The 23,787-nt window shown below is 31.8% G+C and overlaps 2 protein-coding genes across 2 annotated transcripts; one reads left to right on the top strand and one right to left on the bottom strand.

Moving 5' to 3' along the window:
* The first annotated feature begins 385 nt into the window (after positions 1-385).
* LOC133189840 (uncharacterized) lies at positions 386-1,706 on the top strand. The gene is made up of 4 exons (XM_061325231.1): positions 386-403; positions 723-812; positions 918-989; positions 1,377-1,706. Exons 1-4 carry the CDS (start codon positions 386-388, stop codon positions 1,704-1,706), a joined length of 510 nt encoding a protein of 169 aa, XP_061181215.1.
* A 2,750-nt stretch (positions 1,707-4,456) lies between these two features.
* On the bottom strand, positions 4,457-22,246 carry LOC133189936 (myosin-IIIa-like). The gene is made up of 29 exons (XM_061325377.1): positions 22,100-22,246; positions 20,430-20,495; positions 20,098-20,236; positions 19,666-19,757; positions 19,449-19,563; positions 19,216-19,363; positions 18,699-18,816; positions 18,475-18,592; positions 18,323-18,394; positions 18,099-18,240; positions 17,405-17,630; positions 17,010-17,174; positions 16,788-16,921; positions 16,451-16,567; positions 15,139-15,208; positions 14,974-15,029; positions 14,710-14,859; positions 14,395-14,506; positions 14,040-14,291; positions 13,271-13,431; positions 12,984-13,035; positions 8,538-8,698; positions 7,023-7,095; positions 6,492-6,650; positions 6,056-6,254; positions 5,675-5,781; positions 5,283-5,430; positions 5,073-5,159; positions 4,457-4,901 (listed from the first exon to the last, which is right to left on the bottom strand). The coding sequence occupies exons 1-29, from the start codon at positions 22,208-22,210 to the stop codon at positions 4,741-4,743; spliced, it is 3,711 nt and encodes a 1,236-aa protein (XP_061181361.1). The 5' UTR covers positions 22,211-22,246; the 3' UTR covers positions 4,457-4,740.
* Positions 22,247-23,787: the final 1,541 nt, after the last annotated feature.

Raw genomic sequence — 23,787 nt, 5'->3', positions numbered from 1 at the left:
TAAATTGGAGTTATCTTATAACTTTTTAGATGTTTCCTCCATTGTGTGATGAGTATTACTATTCCTTCTGTCGACAATACGGCATTGACCCTGTCGTTGAGGATTCAACACCAAAAGTAAATATAACATGTATATTTATGCATTTCATACAATTGCAAGTAATTCATTTGAAAAATTAAAAGAAGGAATTGAAAATGAAAACATATGCTTACTTTGTTATTGTAGAAAGGAAATTACAGAGGAAACAATCGACTAAAGACTCTTGAGGTATAGTATTGTACATGTGAATTTATTTATTTATTTATTTAAACCTTTAAAATTAACCTATGCATTTATTTTCTTAAAACAATACGTATTTCAGGGAAAAGAATACAAATCTGAGAGAATGCCGAAGTCTGTGAAGGTAAGGATTTTATTGTTGGTGCGACGGAAATGAAAAAAAGTAAATTATTTTCCAAATCCATACATGCTTCAAAATAAATAAATAAATATTTTTTTTTTAATTAAAAAATCACAAAATCTATTTCATTGAAATAATATAGTACTATCCCCAAGTCCAAGTTTACAGTTTTCTTTTGGACGTGATTTTTTTATTTATTTTCTTTCTACGTTATTGTATTAACATATCTCTCCTTTGGCACCAATCATACGTTCTTTGCATACCGATTTTTCGTATACCGGGATACTTGTACATATTTTGTAAAATTTTACTTTTATTAAAGAGTCACATGAAAGACCCCACAAGAATCTCAAGGAGGAATATTGGAAGAGAAATCTCAAGCGGCAGACATTTCTTGGACACTGTAACAAGGGTAAGGTTATTCAAATGTTAACTAAAATTCTTTAGACGGATTATTTATATACAGTTGAATTAAATAAGAAATGTTTAAATTTCATTCAAATTTCTAAATTTTCAGACCAGAGAATTCGAAATTGGCATGATTGAAAGGAAGAAGAATCTAATGGGCAGAGTCCATGACCAGTTACTAGTATGCTGGAAATTTATTTGTTCATTCACTGTTTTCTTCCAATTACATAAATGTAACTTTAAAAAAAATCCCCAATAATATGTTTGTATGCAAATTCAATGGTACTAAATGTTGATTTTATATGTGTCTCAGGCAATTCACTGCCCATGGTTCAAAAATATCCATGTCACCTTCCTATTGTTACGAATATAATGCTATAAATACTCTCCATTACTCTTAATTAATAAATTAATGGTGCTGTTTAGCATGTACGACATATTTAAATTATGTTTCCCTTAATCATAATCCAGTAAAAGACAATGACAAATGTGTTTTTCTCCTGTTACGCCATGAGATTCAAATAACACCTAATAATTTAACACATAAACGTATTCTCTTTATAACCAGAATGTACTAAGAGAGAGGAACGAATCATACCAAGATTTTCTACAATTTCTGAATGGAAATAAGAATATCCCGCGAGATCGGAAGGTGGATCTTTCATGGTGCGTCACAAGCCAGAGATCAGAGTTGATGAGACACGATAGAGACTGGAACATAACAATGGACAAACTGCTCCGGATTGAGAAAGAACCAGAAGATAGCGAGGACGACGATTGTTTTGTCCCACGGAAATTGTTTTTCTTCCACGTGGACACCTTCAAACGGACATTTCCTGATCAGGTAGAGGGTTTGTGTGTTTTAAATCAGATTCATAAGAAAAATTTTACCCGCTAAATAACAACAAATCTTGGTATCAAAGTATTTATAAGGAAAACAAGTGAGGACTAATAGATTAATAAATCTATCATTTACAGGGGACAGGAAATAAAACTCTTAAAAGAAAAACACACAAGAGGAAAAAGGCAAAAACAGAGAAAAATTCTGCTTTAGACGCACTCTTGACGGCACCCAAGAAGGTACTTAATATTTATGTTTATTTATCATTTTTATGGGTAAATATTGCACTTTGCAATAGAAACATGACTTTCATCGTTTTTTTTACAGACGCATGAGCCAGAACAACAAAAGAAGAAAAAGAGTACAATAAAAGGGAAAATTATCAGATTTTTCGGACTTCGACGACGATAGGCAGATTTAGAATTCAGAGGAAAGGAAAGATTGCTTCAGTGGGCAATAGATGACGTGGGGTTGTTGTATATTACATTGTGTATATGTTCTAGTTTTCGCAAAGGCCTCAGTGTTGGAAAGCAAAAACTTATTACTGACTAACTTGGTCCAAGAGCAGATAGCTTTTGTTTTTGAAATAGTAATGACAGTTCGTCATAGTTCTGTTACTGACGTCTTTTCATGCTGAGATGTTATAAAGCAGCATTTCCATGCTAAGAAATCATCCTTCAGTTCTGGGACTAAAGTTTCAGAAAGTAAAAACTATTTCCAGATAAGATCAGCACTGTTTAACTACAAATTCTCCCCTTTTAGAATTTTTTCTACACTTTTTGATTCAAACATACGGATTTTTGATTTGAAAATTTGTGTATTTTATATTTTTCATTTTTATAATCATTATATCATACTACGCCATCCATTTTTCATTTTTTTAAACAATTTATTGCAACAGATCTCACCTTTAAAAAGGTAACAAATTATTGAAAAAAATGTATTTTATACATATATACCCATTTTATGCAATTTGATGTTATTGGCGACCTCATAAAAATGTACATACTTCATATGTGATATCAGAATAAAAACATATCAAAGAATCATTATTTGCGTTATGCTCTATACCATACTGAAATTCTTTGTCCATGTCAAGACATGGACAAAGGTATAGTGAGAATATACGCCATCTAAGACTTACAATACCTGTGGTAAAACCTATACATGTATTAATAAATTAATATAATAATTTTATCACAAACATCCCCCATCCCAAAAGGGAGAAAGAGAAGACTGCATACAATCAGCCAAGAACAAGATGTGTTTGTGAAACACTAATGCCCCCGTATGGCAGCTTATGGCGAAGGTTAAAGTTTCACAAATGCAAGTCAAACTCCAGGTCAAAAGATAAGAAATGTTGGTACCCAAAGTAAGGCTGTCTTGAGGAATATACATGTGAAATATGAAAGCCCTAACACCAAATGTTGAAAAGTTATGGCGAAGATCAAAATTTTTCAAAAGTAAGTAAAACACCAAGGTCAAATGGTGCACAAGGGAAGGTCTTGTCACAAGTGATACACATGTACGTGAAATATGAAAGCCCTAGAACCAAATGTTCAAATGTTATGGCCAAGGTTAAAGTTTTTTTAAAGAAGGTCAAACTCTAAGGTCAAGGTCAATGGGCCAAAATTGTTGGTATCCGAAGAAAGGTCTTGTTACAAGGAATACACATGTGAAGTAAGAAAGCCCTAGCACCAATTGTTCAAAAGTTATGACCAAGGTTAAAAGTTTTTCAAAAGTAGATCAAACTTCAAGGTCAAGGTCAAAGGGTCAAAATTGTTGGTATCTAAAGGAAGGCCTTGTCACAAGGAATACACATGTGAAGAATGAAAGCCCTAGCACCAACTGTTCAAAAGTTATGACCAAGATTAAAGTTTTCAAAAGTAGATCAAACTCCAAGGTCAAGGTCAAAATTGTTGGTATCCAAAGAAAGGCCTTGTCATCGAGAATACACCTATTAAATATGAAGGCCCTATTTGGTACTAACTGTTCAAAAGTTATGTCCAATGTTAAAGTTTTTTAAGTTGGGTCAAACTCAAAAGTCAAGGTCAAAAGGTAAAAAAAATATTTATATCCATGGAAAGGTCTTACCACGATGAATACATATGTGAAGTATGAAAGCCCTAGCACCAACTGTTCAAAAGTTATGGCCAAGGTTAAAGTTGGGTAAATTCTTGCAAAAATGGGTCAAACTCCAAGGTCAAGGTCAAGAGTTCAAATATTGTGGTATCCAAAGAAAGGCCTTGTTACAATGAATACACATGTGAAATATGAGAGCCATATCAATCAAAAGTTAGGGGCAATGTTAAAGTTTTAGCGGACAAACAAACATATAAACAGATAAACAGACGGATGGACAGGGCAAAAACTATTTATACCCCCGAATCTTCGATTACGGGGACATACAAATACAAAATAAATCGAACTCCCAACTCATGGTTAATACCATGTACGTACTACACGGATTATCAACTAATACATATAACAATAGAAATAGTAACATTAAAACGATACAAAATTTTGTAATTACATAGAATTTCTCTTGAGATATTATGATTTTATTTCTCCCTCATTATTGTGAAAGTGATGACAGCCAATTCCGTCATAAATACTCATAGGGTCCAAGAGCTAACATCAAACGGTCATGAAACATAAATCAATCCATTACATGGCGATAAATATTGTCTCTTTTGTATTAGCTCGTGAGACTTCACTGTGAATGCATACTAATATAAATCTTTCAAAAATCTACCGTAGGCCTATTATGCAATGTAAATACATATATGTATAATGTCATAATAACAAGCATTCCGGAGATCATATGATCTTTTGAAATATTTGAAAGTTTTGTGCATAAACTTACAAAAATTTATATAATATTAAAAGTAAACATATATATTCCAAAATATTTCTTAAAAATAGGAATTGGGTTAGAAGGTTAGAATATATTTAGTCTTGTAATGATATTATAACCAAGTCCATTTATCATTTAACAAAGAATTAAGCCATCGTCCATTAGCTATATTTTCATTCCAATTATTTCATGTCCATTGCATAATTGGAAGACAGAATTTAGTTAAAAGTGTTGTTATAATTCTTCGTCTTCCTCGGCCAGTTCTTCCAGTTGTTCTTCATCCAGTCTTCTTTCTTGTTTTATTGCAACCTTGACCTTTGCCCAGTCTTTCCTCACAGAACTTCCGGTGCCTGGGTACATTACACTGCTGAGGACACTTCCGGGATAACCCATTCCTAACGAAATCAACATACAATTAGATTATATTACACTTACATGTAAATATATCATTAACATCCGGGCCGTATCATGACATATGAATAATATTTCACAAAACAAATATTCTTATATTCTACTCTGTACTATTCTGCTGGTATTCTAAATACAACCATCAAATAACTGCTTACTAGAACCTCCAAAACCCCCAATCTGAGACTCGGGTTCCTCATAACGTTGATGCACATCTTCTAAATTTATTATATGCTTTTGGGAATCTAAACAAAAATAAAAAGTACAAGAACTTTACTAAATTTTCCTCAGAAATTAAAATTATCGAAAGAATATAAAATATTCAAAAATGAACATAACTGTTAAATAAATTTAAGTTTTCTTCCTACTTCGAGCATCAATTTCCCAGCTGTAGCTTAAATTTCCACCAACAGTCTTTCCTCTTTTCAAAAGGTCTATTTTCGTTTTCCTTAATGGTGCCTCGGAACTTTGTATACCTTGTCTGGGGTTCAGTTTGGACCATTGTCTCTGTCTGTTCTAAAATTGGAATATATTTCACGCCTTAAACTCGAATTCTAATCTAATATTTGATATCATCATCAATTTACTTGATATTATTTTAAATAAAGGAACACCATTATCAGCATTCCACAATCATTACCAGTCTTTTATTCACAAGCTCCATACTGTGAATTTAAAGACATCAAATCAGAAGAAAACTGATTTCATACAATATAAGTTCACAATTGTTTCACTAACAATTTGCTTTCACTATATTTACCCTTGCGGCAAGTTCCGTATTCTTTTCTTGCTTCTCTAATTCTATTTCCTGTTCTTCTTCTGTTCGGTTTGCCAATTCAACCAGCCTTTGTTCTACATGAGTTATTACTACAAACAAAATTTTTAAATTCACAAAAAGTAAAGATAAAGAGCTTGGCTGCTGGTTTATACATGGACAAAGGGGTGTATTGAACTATTTGCTACATAACATTTTAAGTAAATTGTGTCGAATATCGTTATTGGGGAAATGTGTCAAATTAATAATGATTATACTTGATCTTTTCGTCATTTTCCCCTGTGGGACCTTGAATGTTTTACTGGATTTCATTCTGTTCTATCCTATCCAGGGTATTTGGTTAGGGAAAAACCCTCTACCACAAACCTGTATTGTCAGTAATGGCCCTTAGAGCACACAGATTTATAATAAGCAGCCAACATGGCGTGGCTCCCGCCTCCTTCTCATCTTTGACCAAACTGATACACGTGACACTTTGATGTCGGAGAACTCTTTCATCAGGATTCCTATCATTAAGCTGTATTTGGATTCCCATCTGACATTTGAATTCTTCCATGTCAAATATCTGTCAAATTAAAGGTTGACAAAAAGGGTAGGGTGAACGAAATGCAGCAATGCTACAAGAGTCATACTGATAAAAATCACTGACAAATGAATGTGAAATGAATACCTTTATTTTACTATACCATTGAGTTTCATCACATTAAAAAAAACAACTTTTCTCTGCAGTATGTTATAATATATGCAATAATATTACTGTAATTAAATAAATTCCAAAATACAATGGTATTGTTTTGTGTACCTTGACCGGAACATGGAGGGGAAGTCTCCCTTCATGGTTCAGGACTTCAAGGGAGAAGCAATGTTCTGCGGGGTTGTCGTGATCCTTAACAATAACCGGGTTTTTTCCGAGTCTTGTGGCCGTTATACTACCATCCATATCCTTTCGGAGTTTGACTCCCTAAAACGAACGTTGGGGCATCTCCTTAATTAAATCTCAACTTGACTCTTTAAAGCAAACATTGTGACATCTCTAATCATAGGCAATTCTTAAGAAAAAATAAATCTAAGGGATAGATTTGTAATTATGATATAGGAAAAGTCAATAACCTACAAACGAACAAAGACTAATAACGGAAGATATCATTTGTTTCAATTCTGAACATGATAACATACTTGAGTAATACGTGATAAAGCAGAAAAGCAAAAAAAAATTCTTTTTCCTTATTTTTGTAGGTGATCATTAAGAAATACTCTTGATCAACATCAAAGACCTCTTTCTTGCAGTCAGGTCAGAAACTAGCTTATTAAGTATTAAGTGATTGACTCTTACCTGTCCGACGTAAGACAAAATGCTCGCTGTTTCGTCATCTCTGTCGACATTACGGATATACGAAAGACTAATTCTTAAAATGAAAAAAAGGTTCAATAATTTCATTTCAAATGATGGTACAGAAATATATCCACAACAATTTTCAATTTCTTTATTACCAATTAAGTGCCATCATGGGGCAAAAAGAAAGTACACTGTAAACACTTATATATAGTCATATACATGTTATACAATATACATACACATAAGAGAGAAAAAGTTGCATGATTGATAGGAAAAAGACATAAAAAGGAGGAATAAACCAGATAGTTTTTATACATATACATAAATACTAGCATATATTTAAACTAGAATTATCTGAATTAAGAAAAAAAATGTTTGAGAGCATTGCATGTATGACGTTTGAGCATGAATACTGTTCGTTATCTTCATATTTCATCATATCTATTTATATCTATTTAAATGTGACATATCATTATCCTAAAATTGTCACAATTTTCTTTCTTTGTTATATTGAGTAACATTAGTTTTATTCACTTTTTTCAACACACTTAGATGATAAAGGAAAGGGGTGCGATGTGTAAATTGTTTTTGATAAGATGTATATGATCCAGTCATCACAAGGGAATATTAAAAAAGATATTTATAACACAGTATGCAGACCTCTTAACATATTCAATGATTCGATATATTTTATTTTTAGTATCGTTAGAAGTTGTTGGTCTGAAGTTATGGTGTCAAATTAGTCTAGTTAACTGTTAAACTTTTTATTTATGGATAAAATAAATACAGTGATGTTAGAAAATGCTACAATCTTTTCCATTAAAAAGAACATTAGTTATTGTTCAGAAAAGAAAATACTGTCACATAAATATTTTATATTTTTTAAAATTTGCTTGTTTGTTTGTTTGTTTTGTTTCAACAGATTCCACATTTTTAAGTTGTATTGATAAGAGTAAAAAGTGGCTTATTTTTGTTTTCTAACATTTTCAGTGAAATATTACTATAATTTTACGAATTTGTCGATCTCAATACAATTGTGTCAATTTAGTGTAGTTAAACTGTTAACTTCGTTATTTATGGATAAAGCAGATATTAAAATGTTGGATTTGAGAAAATACTACAATCTTGAAAAAGAGCATTTTGTATTGTTCAGAAAAGAAAATCTTGTGATATAAATATTTTAATGAAAAATATATGTACATGTATTTTTAATTTTTTTGGTTTTGTTTGTTTGTTTGAACTGTTTCAACAGATCCCACATCTTAAAGTTGCAACGGGAAGAGTAAAAAAAATGTTTTGATTTTGTTTTCTATCCTCTTTGGTTACTCAAGTATTTAGAAACATTCCTACATTATTACATATAATATGAATATGATAATAAACTGATATATATATATATATATATATATATATATATATATATATATATATATATATATATATATATCTTTTAAATAAAGAGATGGGTCGGTTTTCTAATTTTATACTCTAATTCAAATGTGTCGTCCTTACCGTTCTCCGTCAAATTCGGATCCAGTCTTGCCATCAATTGTGACCTCTCTCTCAAGGATATAAAACTTCTGAACTATTTTGTCTCTCTCTAAATAAATAATTTTACACCAAGCATCGGGATCAACGCTATGCCATTTCTTATACAGATGAGTTAGGGATTCCTAAAGGATTTGTAGAATAAGAAAAATTCAAATATATATATATATATATATATATATATATATATATATATATATATATATATATATATATATATATATATATATATATATATATATATATACCAAAAGAGAAAAAGTTAAATCTTCGAAACTAAGACTTAATTTCACAAGATTTCATGAGAAAAAAATTAATCACACATATTTAAAATGACATCAAAACACTCCACTCTACTACCCAAATATATTATCTTCCATCACATATTTGTATTACAATATTTTATATAAAGTATCATCAAAACTATGCAAAACCGTTATCAAATATTCTCTAATATTTACATTTCCAAATATTTTTTCTTAAGATTCTTTGCAAATTAGAATGCTGTTCATTTTCTCATGAACTACCATGGATGAGCATGAATATCTCCATTTTACGTCATAATACCGTACTTGACGTCAAAACTATAGTGCAAACTGTTTTGCTTTAAAAATGACAGTTGAGTGGTGAAATTTGTGGTAACTCATCAGAAAAATAATGTAAATATAAGAAATGAATTTGATTTTTGAAGATTCATGAGGTACATGAACTACAACGCTTCACGCCGGTGTAAAGACGAATAATGACCCCCATAGAATAATGACCGGGGGTCATTTTTCGCCATCGAATAATGACCCCCGGTCATTATTCAACGGCGAAAAATGACCCCCGGTCATTATTCGACGTCGAAAAATGACCCTTTTGCCCATAGAAAAAGTGTCATCACCCCAAAAATCTGCATACCCCACGTGAAGAAAAATGACCCCCGTAGAATAATGACCCCTTGTGGATTAAAGAGGATTAAAGTTGAAATTGCAAAATAAAAATAATAAACCAAGAGACCTGTTGAACAAAATTCTCACCTGAGCTAAATTGGGAATAAATCGATGATATGTTGATTTCATTACATTATACAATCATTACTGTTTTTAAGATTAATGCGATGATTCAGAATCTAGAAAAATAAAAGATTTATCGAGCCCAAAGGGCGAGGTGAACTTTGTTTTTTTCGATGGTGGAAAATCATCGTACTGACAGAAAAAACAGCAATAACTGTTATATTATATGATTCTACGATTAAATTGATACAGACTGATTAAGATGACACGTCAAGTTTCTTGTTTACATTTGCTCAAGTCCTAGCCAAACACAATGAGAGAATCGGAGGTAACATAATAAGCATAACCAGTATTAATTTTGCATTTGAAATCTAGTTTTGGTGCAATGTAGAAAAAATAAACGTCAGGCATAACATCGAAGGGGGGAATGGGGCATTATAAGAGGACAAATGACAAGTTACCCCAAAAATATCTTTGATGAACCCCTTAAAAAGTCTATTGATGTAAGGGGGATTTCCTTTTACTCTACTGTATCAAAAAGTTTGGGATAGGGCAACCAGACTTGCAATGATCATTTTCAAGCGAAAAAATAAAAAAATAGCGTTCATGAAAATGGAAGGGGAAGGACACTCCACGCAGCGCTGATTCTATGTGCCTGAATGTTATGTTCACCATGTCCACTCAAGTAGGAGGGAGTTTTTAACTATATTGTATAAAAACGAGGGGGTGTTTACAAGACTTTCAATGAACATTTTCAAACTAGAAATTGCTAAATTTTACATTCAGAAAAAGGAGGGGTGAGCAATCACTCGCCCCCTTCTCCGATTCTTTGAGCCTGAATATTATGTTAACTTGAGTGGAATACGGATGCAGGTGAAATAACTTTTCAGAGTTGTTTTCAATCTATTTAGTTCAATGTAGGAAAAATAAATCCTTATATTCACCTGGAAGGTCAATAAAATGGTCTGTCTTTAATGATAAATTAAAAACATTTATCTACTTCAATATACACTGTATTGAAATGTTTCCATATTTTTTTGACAAATGTATCACTGTTTTAAAGTGGATTTCTAAAGAAAATTATTCCTCTTACATGTATGTATCCTATTCTCAGACGACCATGTTAACAGACTTGAATGTACATATGTATATTATACTGGGATCCTTCTTTATTACTTCTATATATTTGAAAAGAAATTCCCATAGACCATTGTTTATAAATAAAATTGAATGCACATTATGCGATTGTATATATTTCTGACAAGCAGAAATTTTATGTCCTTTTTATGTTTGCCACGTCTGCTTTATATTTGGACGTCCTGCTGACTATAGACGCTCAAGACCAGCTTACAACTAAATTGTCTGACAAGCGGGATGCCTTCAGCTTTTTCCATCGTAAACTTTCCTTATTTATGTAGTAATATTCCGCTATCATTTGCATATGATGTTAACATCTACCAAATTATTCGATACCCAAGAACGCGATTAATTTTTAAATCGAGTCAGGCTACTGACTGTTACAGGGGTTTCAACAACCTCGTTTAAAGTCAGCATTTCGTAAATTCAATGGTCGTATCAATGACCCTGTCAACAAATATAACTTATAATATGGTCAATTGTTTGGCCTTTTTTCTATACTTAATTCGACAACGGAATGTCCCCTGATTTATTTATAGGGCTCACGGCAGGTGTGACGGGTCAACAGGGGATGCTTACTCTTTTTAGGCACCTACTCCTGCCTCTGCAATTTTCAGGGGTCCTTTTGTATGCCCTGTTAACATAATTGTATTGCTTGTGGATATTTTAAAATCATCCTTGTTCGTTATCGTCAACTTTTTTTCGTTAGGAAATATATCCACAGTATGTCGTTCACACGAGATATTATGTCATTTGCGATACATTCTACCTCATTTACACACCTTTTATGTCATTAAAAAAAATATATAATATTACATTGCATAACTTCCCGTATTTATTTCCGAAAACTTATCTCATTCATTTTTTTTCATTCACTTTAAAAAATAAAGTTGATCGTATTCAATGCATGCTGAATACTTTGAAAGACATGTTTACCATTGAAATCCAGAACATCCCGCTGTTATTTAGCTACTTGTATGATTATTTAGCTACTTGTATGAATGTCTATAATCAGTCAAATATCCAAATATGAAACGAATGGAAGACATTCATAAAGGGAGAATAACCAATAGTAGCCATTTTGCGATTTTCAATATGTGCTGAGAACACAATAGGCTTAAAAGACAGAAATATGCATGTAAATGTAATGCTGTTTTATTGCATTTTAATTGCGCTTTCGTCCAAAGTTGATCAAAAAGGGCATAAATAAGAATTAAACATTGAAGTTTAAACCTTGAAATCAATCACCTGTTATAAATTGTGTATCTGTTGGTAAAGGGGTCATTTTCCAACGGGGGTCATTTTTTTATAGGACCCACATATAAAGATATGACCCCTAGGGCTCTTTTTCTACAAAAAATTATTTTTTTCTACGGCTGGGGGGTCATTTTTTGTCGTTGAAAAATGACCTCCCGGTCATTATTCTATGGGGGTCATTATTCGTCTTTACACCGGCATATTTATCATGAAGCGCTAACGCGCTTCATGAAATATGCCGGCGTGAAGCGTCGTAGTTCATGTCCTCATGAATCTTCAAAAATTAAATTCATTTCTTAAATGACCAAACACGTATTTACTAGTATATGCCATTTTAAAAAGTATTTTACACCAAAATCAATTTATTTATATTATAAACAAATGAAGTGTATCAAACCTGGACTATTTTGTGCTCCATATTCACAAACACCAAGTGTCACAATAACTACCTGTCTCCACGCAGAGGTATTATGAATTTATCTTATACGTATTGTGTATTGTACACACTCAGTAATCAATACCCCCGTAATTGACTACAGCAGAATTTTATTTTCAGCGTACTTTATTTTACCTCATCGGGGGACACAACATATGTTTGCATATTAATAACAGGATGCATGTATAAACACAAAACCTTGCTTGACAAAGTCGAAATTTAGCTTCCTGTTCAATAATGCTTAAATTAATACAAAGAAATTGCGTACAGATCGTTTTTTTTTATCTTCAAATTATGCAAGATTTTGCAAATGGCTTCCTGTTGAAGTTATATTGATTTTAGGGGGGGAGGGGGGGTTCTAGAAATTAAGTATAGCTTTTTCTGTAAGATTTTGGATCTGTTACATTCAAATTATAATTGTGAATTATTTTGCTTGATTTTTTTTTAAATAACGATGCACGGTACTTTAGTCAACAAAACAAAAGGATAATCAAATTTGAAAACTTTCGATACTAGTGCAGAGTATTTCAATTTTTAAAAAAAGGGTTGAAGCATTAATTCTCGTTGAAAACTTAAACTGACCTCGGCTATCTGGGACAAAGGGCGTCTTCTACTGTGTGGCTCATATCGGGACCTGGAAATATAAACAACGTGATATGTTATGGACCATCAACAGCATTTCATATGTCCCTGTCTTTTGTAATTCCTTTATTGTCACAAACCTCCCTCACCATGAAAACAATTGAAAGAAAATATTTTGAGAGTATCACATGAACAATATCTACATCTAGTTATTTTGTGTAAAATGTGGCTATTAGAAATACTAGTATGTCTTTTGTTGATTTACAAAGTCTTTAAATCTGACTAACCTTTGTTGGTATTCCGACTGCCTGTTGTAATTGTAATAACTTTCCTCCATAGTGTAATAGTCAGGTCTGTCATAGAAGTCGTGTTGATATTGTCTAGGTAGTCCTCTTCTACCGATCTGAGACTGTCTTTGCCTCCTTCTTTTATTTTCTTCTTCCTCCAACTAATTTTTTATGTGCATGTTTTAATAATACAGATTTTAATGCCTTTGTTCATGGTCGATATCATTAATGAAAGAAGTAGTATTTTTATTTGTATCACTAAGATGAACGTTTCAGATATAATGAAATTGGTGACATTTTTTGGGACCTTGCATTATTTCCCAAAACAATTTAATGTTATGACCATTTTCGAAACAAAACATACCAGGTTTATTTTTTTTTTTAATCACCTTAATTCGATAAGTGTATTCAATTTCTTTTAATTCTCAAACCCTTTCCATCCGAAAAATTGCTATATGCATTACTATACCTTTACCCCTAAATATTTTTGGTTAAAAACACTTAGAAACTTTCACAAAAAATTGACACTCTACATTATTTTTCATAAGCAAACGCTTTTATTGGTCAATGTTCCTCCAAACACAAAACAGAAAACCAATATTGACCAAGACTTATTTGAACTTTTTTTCGTAGAATACAATGGTCCTATGTTTAGAAATTTTGAAAATTCTAACCTATTCAAACATTTACTAAATTAAAGTCTTGCCTTTGTTGTTGTCATAAACGATACAGTTGTAACAGATTGATACATTTTTACAAATAATCTTACCCTCTTTCTATAGTGGTTCTTGTCTAAATCATCAGTAGAAACCATAATGTGATAGAGTTGATCTCCAGCTGTAGCCACCAGATTCCCTATCTTAAACACTTCATCTTGGCAGCTTGTTATGTACTGCATCATATCAAGGAACTTTTTTCGGGCAATAAACATGCGAATTCTTGTTTGAATAGTACGAAGATTGGAAACAAAATTTTCCATGCACATATTTAGATGATCTACGTGCCAGTATCTGAGAAAGACCTAATTACAAGAAAAATAGTGCAATTATTCATTTTTTTTTTTTTTTACTAATAGTATCATATAAAGTTGAAAATAGAATCAGAATTTCAAGTTTTGACTTTACTTTAGATTTGCCAATTTCACAATCGTAGAGTTGTGCTTTTCTTAGAATTTTTTCACAGTTAGCTGCGTTTGTCTCAACAGGCTCAGTGACGGGGAAGGCTATTGCTTTATATCTACAAAACAGTATGACACATTTGAAACGACTAAAACAAAGAAAGAACAAGATATGCATACATTAAAACTCCTCAAAAATGTAGCTGTTTTAGCTCAGTCTTCTAGTAAAAATTGAAATTGAATGTGTAGCAGTTCTTACGTTAAACCAGTATGTAATGGGTGCATTATAAGACGACTTTTAATTTCACACTCTTGTACTTACCTATTAATGAAATCCTGCATATGTAAACGTGTTGGGAATCCAAGTTTTCGTATTCTTGTTGTCTCAAACACACCTGTATTGCGAAGTTGTTTATGAACAAGCCTGGAGTCGAAGAGGCCAAACTGCTTCTCAGCATTAGCCCTAATACATCTACGAGTGAAAAAAGAACCAAATAATAAAAGATGCAAAGTTACTACATGTGTACATACAAAGGGACTCAGTGACGTCACACATTTTTTGTATATGGTTAAGCACTAGACTTACCGTATAAACTGGGGCTCGGAAGACTTAAGATTTTCCATAAGGGAAGATAAAGATTGCTATAAAGAACAAAAGTATTGTAAATTATATATGTACAGTTGAACCTTGTTATCTCGAACTAGATAGGTATAAACTATAAATCAGCTACAGAATATTCATTTGGCTCACCTTGAAATGAACACTAGTTGTAGTACCTGAGACAGAAGGAATAGCTGGTAAAGGGCGATCTTTATTCATCCTTCGTATAAAAGTAGGAAAAATAGATGTATTAATAAAAAAAAATCTCCTTTATCACGATTTCTAATACTGAATTAGTCTTTGCAGCTATAAGCTCATAATTAATAAAATAATACCTTATCGTATATAAAACAGAGCAAACTCAGTGTTAGTAAAATTTTATTACATTTAATATTTAATATATATGAAATTGAAGAAGTAGCTCCTTTATTCAAAGTTTTGGACTACCAATACATTGTGTATTGTTCAAAGCACCAAAACAAAAAAACATGTATATTGCACAGCCAAATAACTTTTTGGGTTCACCTTAAGTTCCAACTTCAATCCAACATTTAAACAATAAACAAAACTCAAGCAAACAAAAAAAACATGATTACATTGGAGCAATAACAACAGCAATGGTTTTTAAAAACAAAACTGCTGTATTTTCAGTTTTAATGTCTAACGTCGGTGCTGGCTACAAACCTAATTAATATAATTTTAGGTTCCTACTTCCTTTATGTCTTTGAAAATATTAACTTGAAAACTGAATTTTTTCATATTTTTTTAAATTTAGCTAACTTTTGTTAAATATTTCTCAAAATGGGACAACATTCCACACCACACATTACACCGAGCTGTACTAATCCTCTAAGTTTTAAAGGAATGAAAAAGGTGAAGATACCTACACATGTAACATTGATCAGTCTCATAAATCTTATCAACAATAGAAATGAAGAACAGGGCGAAAACATAGAACCCTGGAAACACCAGAGGTTGAATTAGGTGCCTAGAAGTAGTAAGTAGTATCTAATATTGCTAACAGATTATATAATATGATATATATACTTATGACTATTGTGGTGTAGTAGGTAGTATTTCTCGTCTGGTTCGGGATTGAAATACATGCGGAGAGATGGAAATTTTATGATTCTTTTTATTAAAATAATGATCACGCAGTTCAAAAAAAAAAAAGGAAGGAACATTCAGAATCTAGCAAAAATATTTTTAAATTCAATATAATGTAGAATTTGTTAAAACATATTAAATTCATTGTAACCAGATTAAATTCCTTTAATCGAATTCAAAAATTGTTATAAAGAATTAGATTCGTTAAATCGAATCCTCAAATTTGTTATAACGAATTAAATTTTTTGAAACGAATTAAACAATTTGTTATATCGAAATCGAATTCAAAAATATTTTTTAATTATTTCTAAATGGTCTTTCGTACAAATCAGTAGGTGTGAATTACATTTTTTACCTTTGTTTGACTTTCTTTCCTGCTCGTTTGGATAGCGTCTCCCCTGGACCTAGGGTAGGCATGTTTGGTTTCCCCCACTCAGGCACAGTCCAGACACTGTTTCGTTTATCAATGTCCCTGATATCGCAAAAAGCAAGATTTTAAATGACCAGTTTGTTGCCATACATAAATTTTCCTTTTTAATTTAGACAAATTTAGTTTCGAAACTTTTACAAAATTTTATAGAATAAAATTCTAGAGGTTAGGCCCTTTCTTAATAATATGAATGCTAGAATTTATAACAATATATAAGTATTTTGAATTATTGAGTTTATAGAATTATATATTGGTATGTTACCTTGTTTCTCTATCTGGTCGATCATCAAAAAGATCGTTTATTAACCAATTATGACTGTTCTGCATCAGGCTTATAAAATTAATACCAAGTGTTTCCCTGTTTTTCTCAATGAAGCCAACTGCACTGTATGTAACCTGTTAAATCAAATATAGTTGACACAAATTGGTTTAACTAATTTCATTTAGATCTTCACAAACAACTAGAGAATTTTATATATCAAACCTGTCCTGCATAATGAGCGATTGTGAATGCGGGATCACTTGATTTGGATTTCTTATAGACATCATGTTTCGCAAATTCTTTGTTCATCTTTTCGACAAATGACATTGAAGATGATGTATGTAATCTACATTCATCTTCAAGTATAGCGAATAGCCCAACAGGTCTCTGTTAGAATTGAAAGCATCTTATTATTGTATTGTTCAGATCTGTTCTATCAGGAAAAGTAACCTCAAAATAAGATTATTTAGAACAAACATCCAAGTAAAACATCAGAGTACAAAAAAGTTATCACAGTTAAAACAAAACTAGCCTAAATAAATATGAGATTTTAAGCATAAACAACTCAAAAAAATCCTTCATTTATGTGTGTGTTATTTGCATATTAAAGCACTTACATTAAAGAAAAGCCCAAGAATCTCATTATTATTTGTGAACTTGATTTTTGGTTGCCTAATGCCTTCCAAGTGATATTCTTGCAGTTCCCAGGAGAATATATACGTGTTAAAGAAGTTCTGAAGTTGTTCATTTGCACTGTTAATGCATAGCTGCTCAAAGCTATTCACTTGGAAATTTTCAAAGCCAGCCATGTCCAGGATACTGATCACTCCAGCATCTGCTGGCCTTAAGAGAAAAGGATTATAACTTTCAAAGGTGCATTTTGTAACTTTGCCAATGGACTGACTATATTAATTATGCTAACCCTAACAAATATTTACTATAGTTTACTATAGTGAATGCCTTTGATTTACTATCCAACTTTACTTAAGAACTTTTTCGACATTTCAAAGCTGAAAATTCAATACTAATGATGTAAAGTAATATACATGAACCTATTTGATATCAAAATTGTGCATGTATAAATTTGAGAGCATACAATATAACAATCTGAAATCTATAGCAAAAATTTGCTGATTTGCTAGGGTAAAAACTTTGATTTACTATAACAACTTTGATTCTATAGTAAACTATATTTGATTTAACTAGAGTATTTCTTTCTTTCTTTTTTTTTTTTTAGGAAACTTTCATTTTATGCATTCGTTCTCTTCATCAATAAAGCTTGGTCATTTAAATTCTGATGAAATTAATTACCGTTGACCATTCTCTTCAGCCTGAAGAGTATAATTAATCCTTTTAACAATCCAACTAAAAAGTCGGCTGTACAGGGCCTTGCAAAGAGCGTCCCTGCCGTCACTTGCTTCGGTCACAGACTTCATCTTAACGATCCTTTCACCTATTAGATGTTGAATTTTTTTAAAATTTTGATTGATAAGATCAGAATTTGTTTTAAATTTAAATTGAATTTCCCATTTTACCTCGGACAAAGTTTGTTGTCGTCAATAGAACTGTTGCTAAATCTTCTGCTTGAAGGGAGAGTAACCGACTACCTAAAGGAAATATTTAAATTCAGGTCACAACTAGATACAGTAATTCTTGTTAGAGTATCAGGAACTGATTTAGGACTTACTGTAATCAACTTCGTCCTCATTAACTATTATGACCTGATGAAATTCTGGATCTTCAGCAAAGTCGATGTTGTTCAGATGAAGAATACCTGCCATCATTGCAAATATTAAGTCAACAGTCTGAAAGGAACAGGTGGAAAAATGATTTCAATCAGCATTAGGACAAAATAGAATGTGCGACGCAGGGGTATCTTTTTACTTAATATTGAACTGTTTGTTTTCCCACCTGAAAAGAGAAGTCCGTGTCATTCATAACTTCTTTTAATTCTTCGAATCCACTTCGATGTTGGTTAAAATCTGTTTGGGACATAAAAACAGGCTGCGCATGTCCTGGATCTGTTATCCTTATCAAAATAATCATTGCCACAACAAGTTTAATATTATTCTATTTCTAAATAAATACTAGTATTAACTACAATAAGAACTACCTGTATGTGACTAATTAGAATGTACCAAATGAAATATGGATATAACGAACAGTATTCAAGCTCAAAGTCCATCATATAAAACAATACAAATCGGGAGCAGAGCAAACACGGGCCTCCAAAAACATCAGAGGTGGGATCAGGTGCCATGAAGGAGTGAGCATCCCCTGCCGACCGGTCACACCCGACGTGTGCTCCTTGTCATGATCGGTAAATAACGGAAAAGTCCGTCGACAATTCAATGTGTTAACAATGGCCTAACAATTACTAACAAATCTTTACTGTTTTATTCAGTATTACATTTTACAAAACAAGTACCTGTAATGTTCAGGGCGATTCAAATAGTAACGATTGAACTCATTCTCAGACAAACCGGCAAACATGTAGTAGAATACATGGAAAGACCTCTCCCCGTAGCCACTGTGTACGACGCGACTTTTCTCTAACATGTGCTCCGTCACTTTTGCTATAAAATATTCAGCTCTTATCAAAGAAATTTAATGCATTTGTTATCATTCACGAAAATAGAGAGAAACAACAAGATAACAAACCTCCAATTATTTTGCCATGTTTGTTGAACATAACTTCAATCAACTTTCCAAATCTACTGGAGTTGTCATTCATGGTTGTTTTAGCGTTTCCAAATGCTTCCAGTAATGGATTTATCTTTTAAAAAGATTACAAAATCAAATGAAACATGTCTTTGTTTCATATTGGATAATATTGTTAGGTGCATTGCCTTGGATATATAATCAAAATGATTTCTACCTCAACAATTTGTTCTGCAAGTTTGGTAGGCTCATCTGATTTTGACATTCGAGCGATCTGTGCTATTGTCATTTTTGTGCTTTCAGTTTTACCTGAGGAAAAAAAAAACGAAAATGTGTTATAGTAACTAGCAATTTTAATTTAATCGAACAAATTAGTTCTCGAAGCTGTCATAATATGTACTAATCAAGGACCACTGGTTGTGAAAGATGGTAAAGGTTCAATGTAAGAGAGATGTACATTTGAATGGAAACTGTACAATGATTTTATTCGGGCATAATAAATAAATCTACTCTGATTGCTGAGGTCAACAAAAATAGCTTTACTAAATGTGTTAATTTCAAACTATAATTGATTATTCTTCTCTTTATCTACTGGACTTTTATTGTATTATATTTTTTTCCATTTTTTTTTCAGATAATTTGGTACTACCTGCTCCAGATTCACCACTGACAAGGATAGCTTGGTTGACCCTCCCCCAGATCAGATTTCGGTAAGATTTACAGGCAATAGCATATATGTGAGGAGGTAAATCCTGAAGTTGCTTTGCTTTAGAATATCTAATCCCGGCCTGTTGATGTGAGGTGATTTGCATTATAAAAGATCAAAGATAATTTCAATACAAATAATGGAATGCATTTAAAATAATGGAATTTATTACTATAAAACTAAGTTTAATGTATCATCAAAATACTAAATGCACATTTACATTGCCAAAAAACTATATAAAACCTATGGCGACATCAGTTTAAATTTAGCATTACCTCCTCTCCATAAATGGGGATCATTCTGTTTGGATTGATGGCCACTAAAATGTCTCCTAGGTACGTCTAAAATGTAAAGCATTACCATTGTTATAATTTGATTTTATGATATGCTAGCAATTTCAAATGAAAAGAACTGCAACCTTATTTTGGTGTTTATTAATTCATGTATATGTAACATTTTTTTTTTTAAATTCTTACATGAATGTGAAAGGTGAAAACGAACATGGATCAATCTCAATAATCCATAAAACAAAACGAATCGTGAACAGGAAAAACACGAACCCACGGAAACACCATAAGTTTTTCAGTTTATGTAATGGCGAATATTTTAATAACGATCGACTGCATCAATAAATTAATCATTCATATTATTTTTTAAAGCTTCATAACTTTATAGTAATCATGCTTGAAATTAATTTGGGTAATTAAGGGGGCCGACTGGGGTTTTCATTGCGCAATACTTCGCGCAGCATAGTAAAATCAAGCATATTTACTCTGTTAAAGCAACTATTTTTACATAATTTATAAAAATTAACAAATTTAGGAAATCTCAGGTTAAAAAATCTAATTACATTTCTAAATTTTTTAAACGATTTTTCAAATGATGGGTAGATAGACGTCGTAATAGTGTGTTTTTGACGTTATGAATAACCGAAGTTCTTTAAGCGGGGTCATTAATTATGTCATAAAATAAAAAGTATAAAATAGATGCTCTTGAAATTTTAAACACAGGAAATTGAGAATCTCGCTATCATTAGTAGTATTTTTTATGTAAATTTGTGGTATCTGAAAAGTTTTGTTGTACTCCATGAATTTTGACATTTATAGATGCCCCCTCTGGAAACCAGACGATAGAATTTTCTGTTTCTTGCATAAAATGTACAATATAGTATTAACCATCAAATGATATAATCTGAGCAAAAAGTCTATAGTAGCATTTGTATAATTTGCTCCGAAGTGCGAAAAAATGGTATTTTCCTATATAATCCTATTGTAAATGTACTTGTATTTTGAAATGGTCCCTAAAAAATAACCAGATGGTAGATTTTCACTAAACTTTGCATGTATACTGAAGTCAATGTAAGGTATATATGGTATAAGATTAAAGAGTTTCTCTATAGTAGTTTTCACACAATAAAACCCCAGTCGACTCCCTTAAAGTAGATTTCGTATATCAAAGCAAATTTCAGAATAAAGCGAAATATAGATTCATGTGAGCAATCGAGAATGTACTTAATATATAGCCTTATGAATTCCCTCCATATCATAGAATGGAGTACACAGATGTTTGTGATCAATTTATCACACATAAGAAAGCAATAGAATGTGTAAGACGTGTTCGATGTACATTGTATACGTTAAGTCAGAGAAACGCCAACTAAATGACCCATACTGGTTTTATTATTTTGCTTTAGTTTCATTTGAATGTTGATTGTGTGTTTATATGTGGGGTTTTTTTGTTTTGTTTTTTCTTTGTTTTTGGATTTTCTTTTTCTTCGTTTTAATTTCATACATACATTTATACATTCATATTGTCATACAAAATGTTATATGACAATTAACTAAATTACACGAGTGAAAAACACTGCTTTTCCAAATTAGTATTTTAAGACAAAAAAAATCATAAGACCTCATCAATAAAAATATATCATTGACATATTTCCTACATAAATGAAATTTCTTTCATATCGATGTTTAAGCTCCTGAAGGAGGGCGTCCTCGGTTAGGTCGCTGAGAAGCGCCAAATCGTCGCCATACATCTTCTCAGGTGTCGACATATTGTTTCAGTTTGTCGTCTGTTCACGTTTTAGGTTTCAAAATGGGGAATAGTTCTATACCTGAAAGTAATAAAATGTTTTTAATAGTATATAAAACAAACAAATAGGAATTTCATTTTTAATATTAATTGATGGACCAAACATGAAAAAGAAGACCTTGACACTTTGTTAGAATGGATTAAAAGTATCAGATGGATGTTAAAATCTCGCATTAAGCGATTAAGGGGCAATATGAAAGCCATCTATCCTTCTGTCTGCAATAATTCAGATGTTAAAAAAGAGAGAGAGAGAGATAGATTACACGATAAGTATGTAGTTTGTCCCAGCTGACAAAGCAGGTAAGGACATTGTCTTTGTTTGTAAGGTTCATTATTTTAATTGTATTTTAGGGGAACTGGGACTTAATTCTGCAAGTGGTAATCCAACTTATACTCATAGCTCCCTCTCTAAGGAGGATATTCTTCAAAATCATATGTTTTAGATATTTTAAATATTCCCAACAATCAAAATGACTTTGAATTACAATACCTATACTGGATTCCTAAAGTTCATAAAAATCCTCACAAACAAAGATACATAGCGGATTCCAGTAAACGTTCGAACAAGCCTCTTTCTTTACTCCTCACTAAAATATCAACAGCACTGAAGGAGAAACTTCAGGAGTACTGTACAACTATATATAAATCAAATATCGATGCTTTAAAACTCCAAAGAACATTATGAAAATATGAAATCACAAAATTTTCTCGAAATCAGTAACATCAAAACGTACGACTTAACACTTTATACAACCATTCCCCACGATAAATTATAGTCCAAACTTTTTGACATCATTGACAGCTTCTTTTTCAATAAAAATGGAACTCGTAAATTTACTTACCTTTTCATTGGTCATTTACAAAATTATTTAGTTTAAAAACATTCTGAATGAACAAACAAAGTACTCTGAAGTAGCTAAAAAAAGATGCTTGAGTTTCTGATTGACAATATCAGTAGTTTTTAGAGATCAGGTCTTCCAACAATCTGTCGGAATTCCCATGGGTACTAATTGCGCCCCGTTATCATCAGACCTATTTATGAATTCATATGAAGCAGAATTTATTTTAAAAACGTATACATGATAAGTAGAAGACACTTTCTGTGGCCCTAACTCGACTTTTAGATATATCGAAGACCTATTATCAATTAATAATAGTTACTTTCATATATTGACTCGATATATCCCAGTGAACTTGAAATAAAAGATACCACAGAGTCTGATATACTTGTTTCAAATTTGGATATTTTACTAGAAAAAGACGTTAATGGTAACCTTAACACAAAACTTAATGATAAACACGATGACTTCAATTTTTCTATCGTCAACTTCCCTTACTTATATAGTTATATATCCTTATCGCCTGCATATGGGGTTTGTATCTCCTACTTGATTCGAAACGCAAGAGCATGCTCCACGTACGAACAATTTCTAAAACGAGGCAAGCTGTTGAAAAACAAGTTTATGAAATAAATATATCAACAGTCTCGTTTAAAGTCGTCATTTGGCAAGTTCTATGGTTGATACAATGACCTTGTCA

The sequence above is a fragment of the Saccostrea echinata genome, unplaced genomic scaffold, assembly GCF_033153115.1.
Source record: "Saccostrea echinata isolate AGI-Se365-2 ecotype Australia unplaced genomic scaffold, CSIRO_AGI_Sech_v1 ptg000020l, whole genome shotgun sequence".
NCBI classification, from domain to species: Eukaryota; Metazoa; Mollusca; class Bivalvia; order Ostreida; family Ostreidae; genus Saccostrea; species Saccostrea echinata.
Note: the sequence above shows the minus strand (reverse complement) of the source record. Positions and strands in the feature narration are given on the sequence as shown.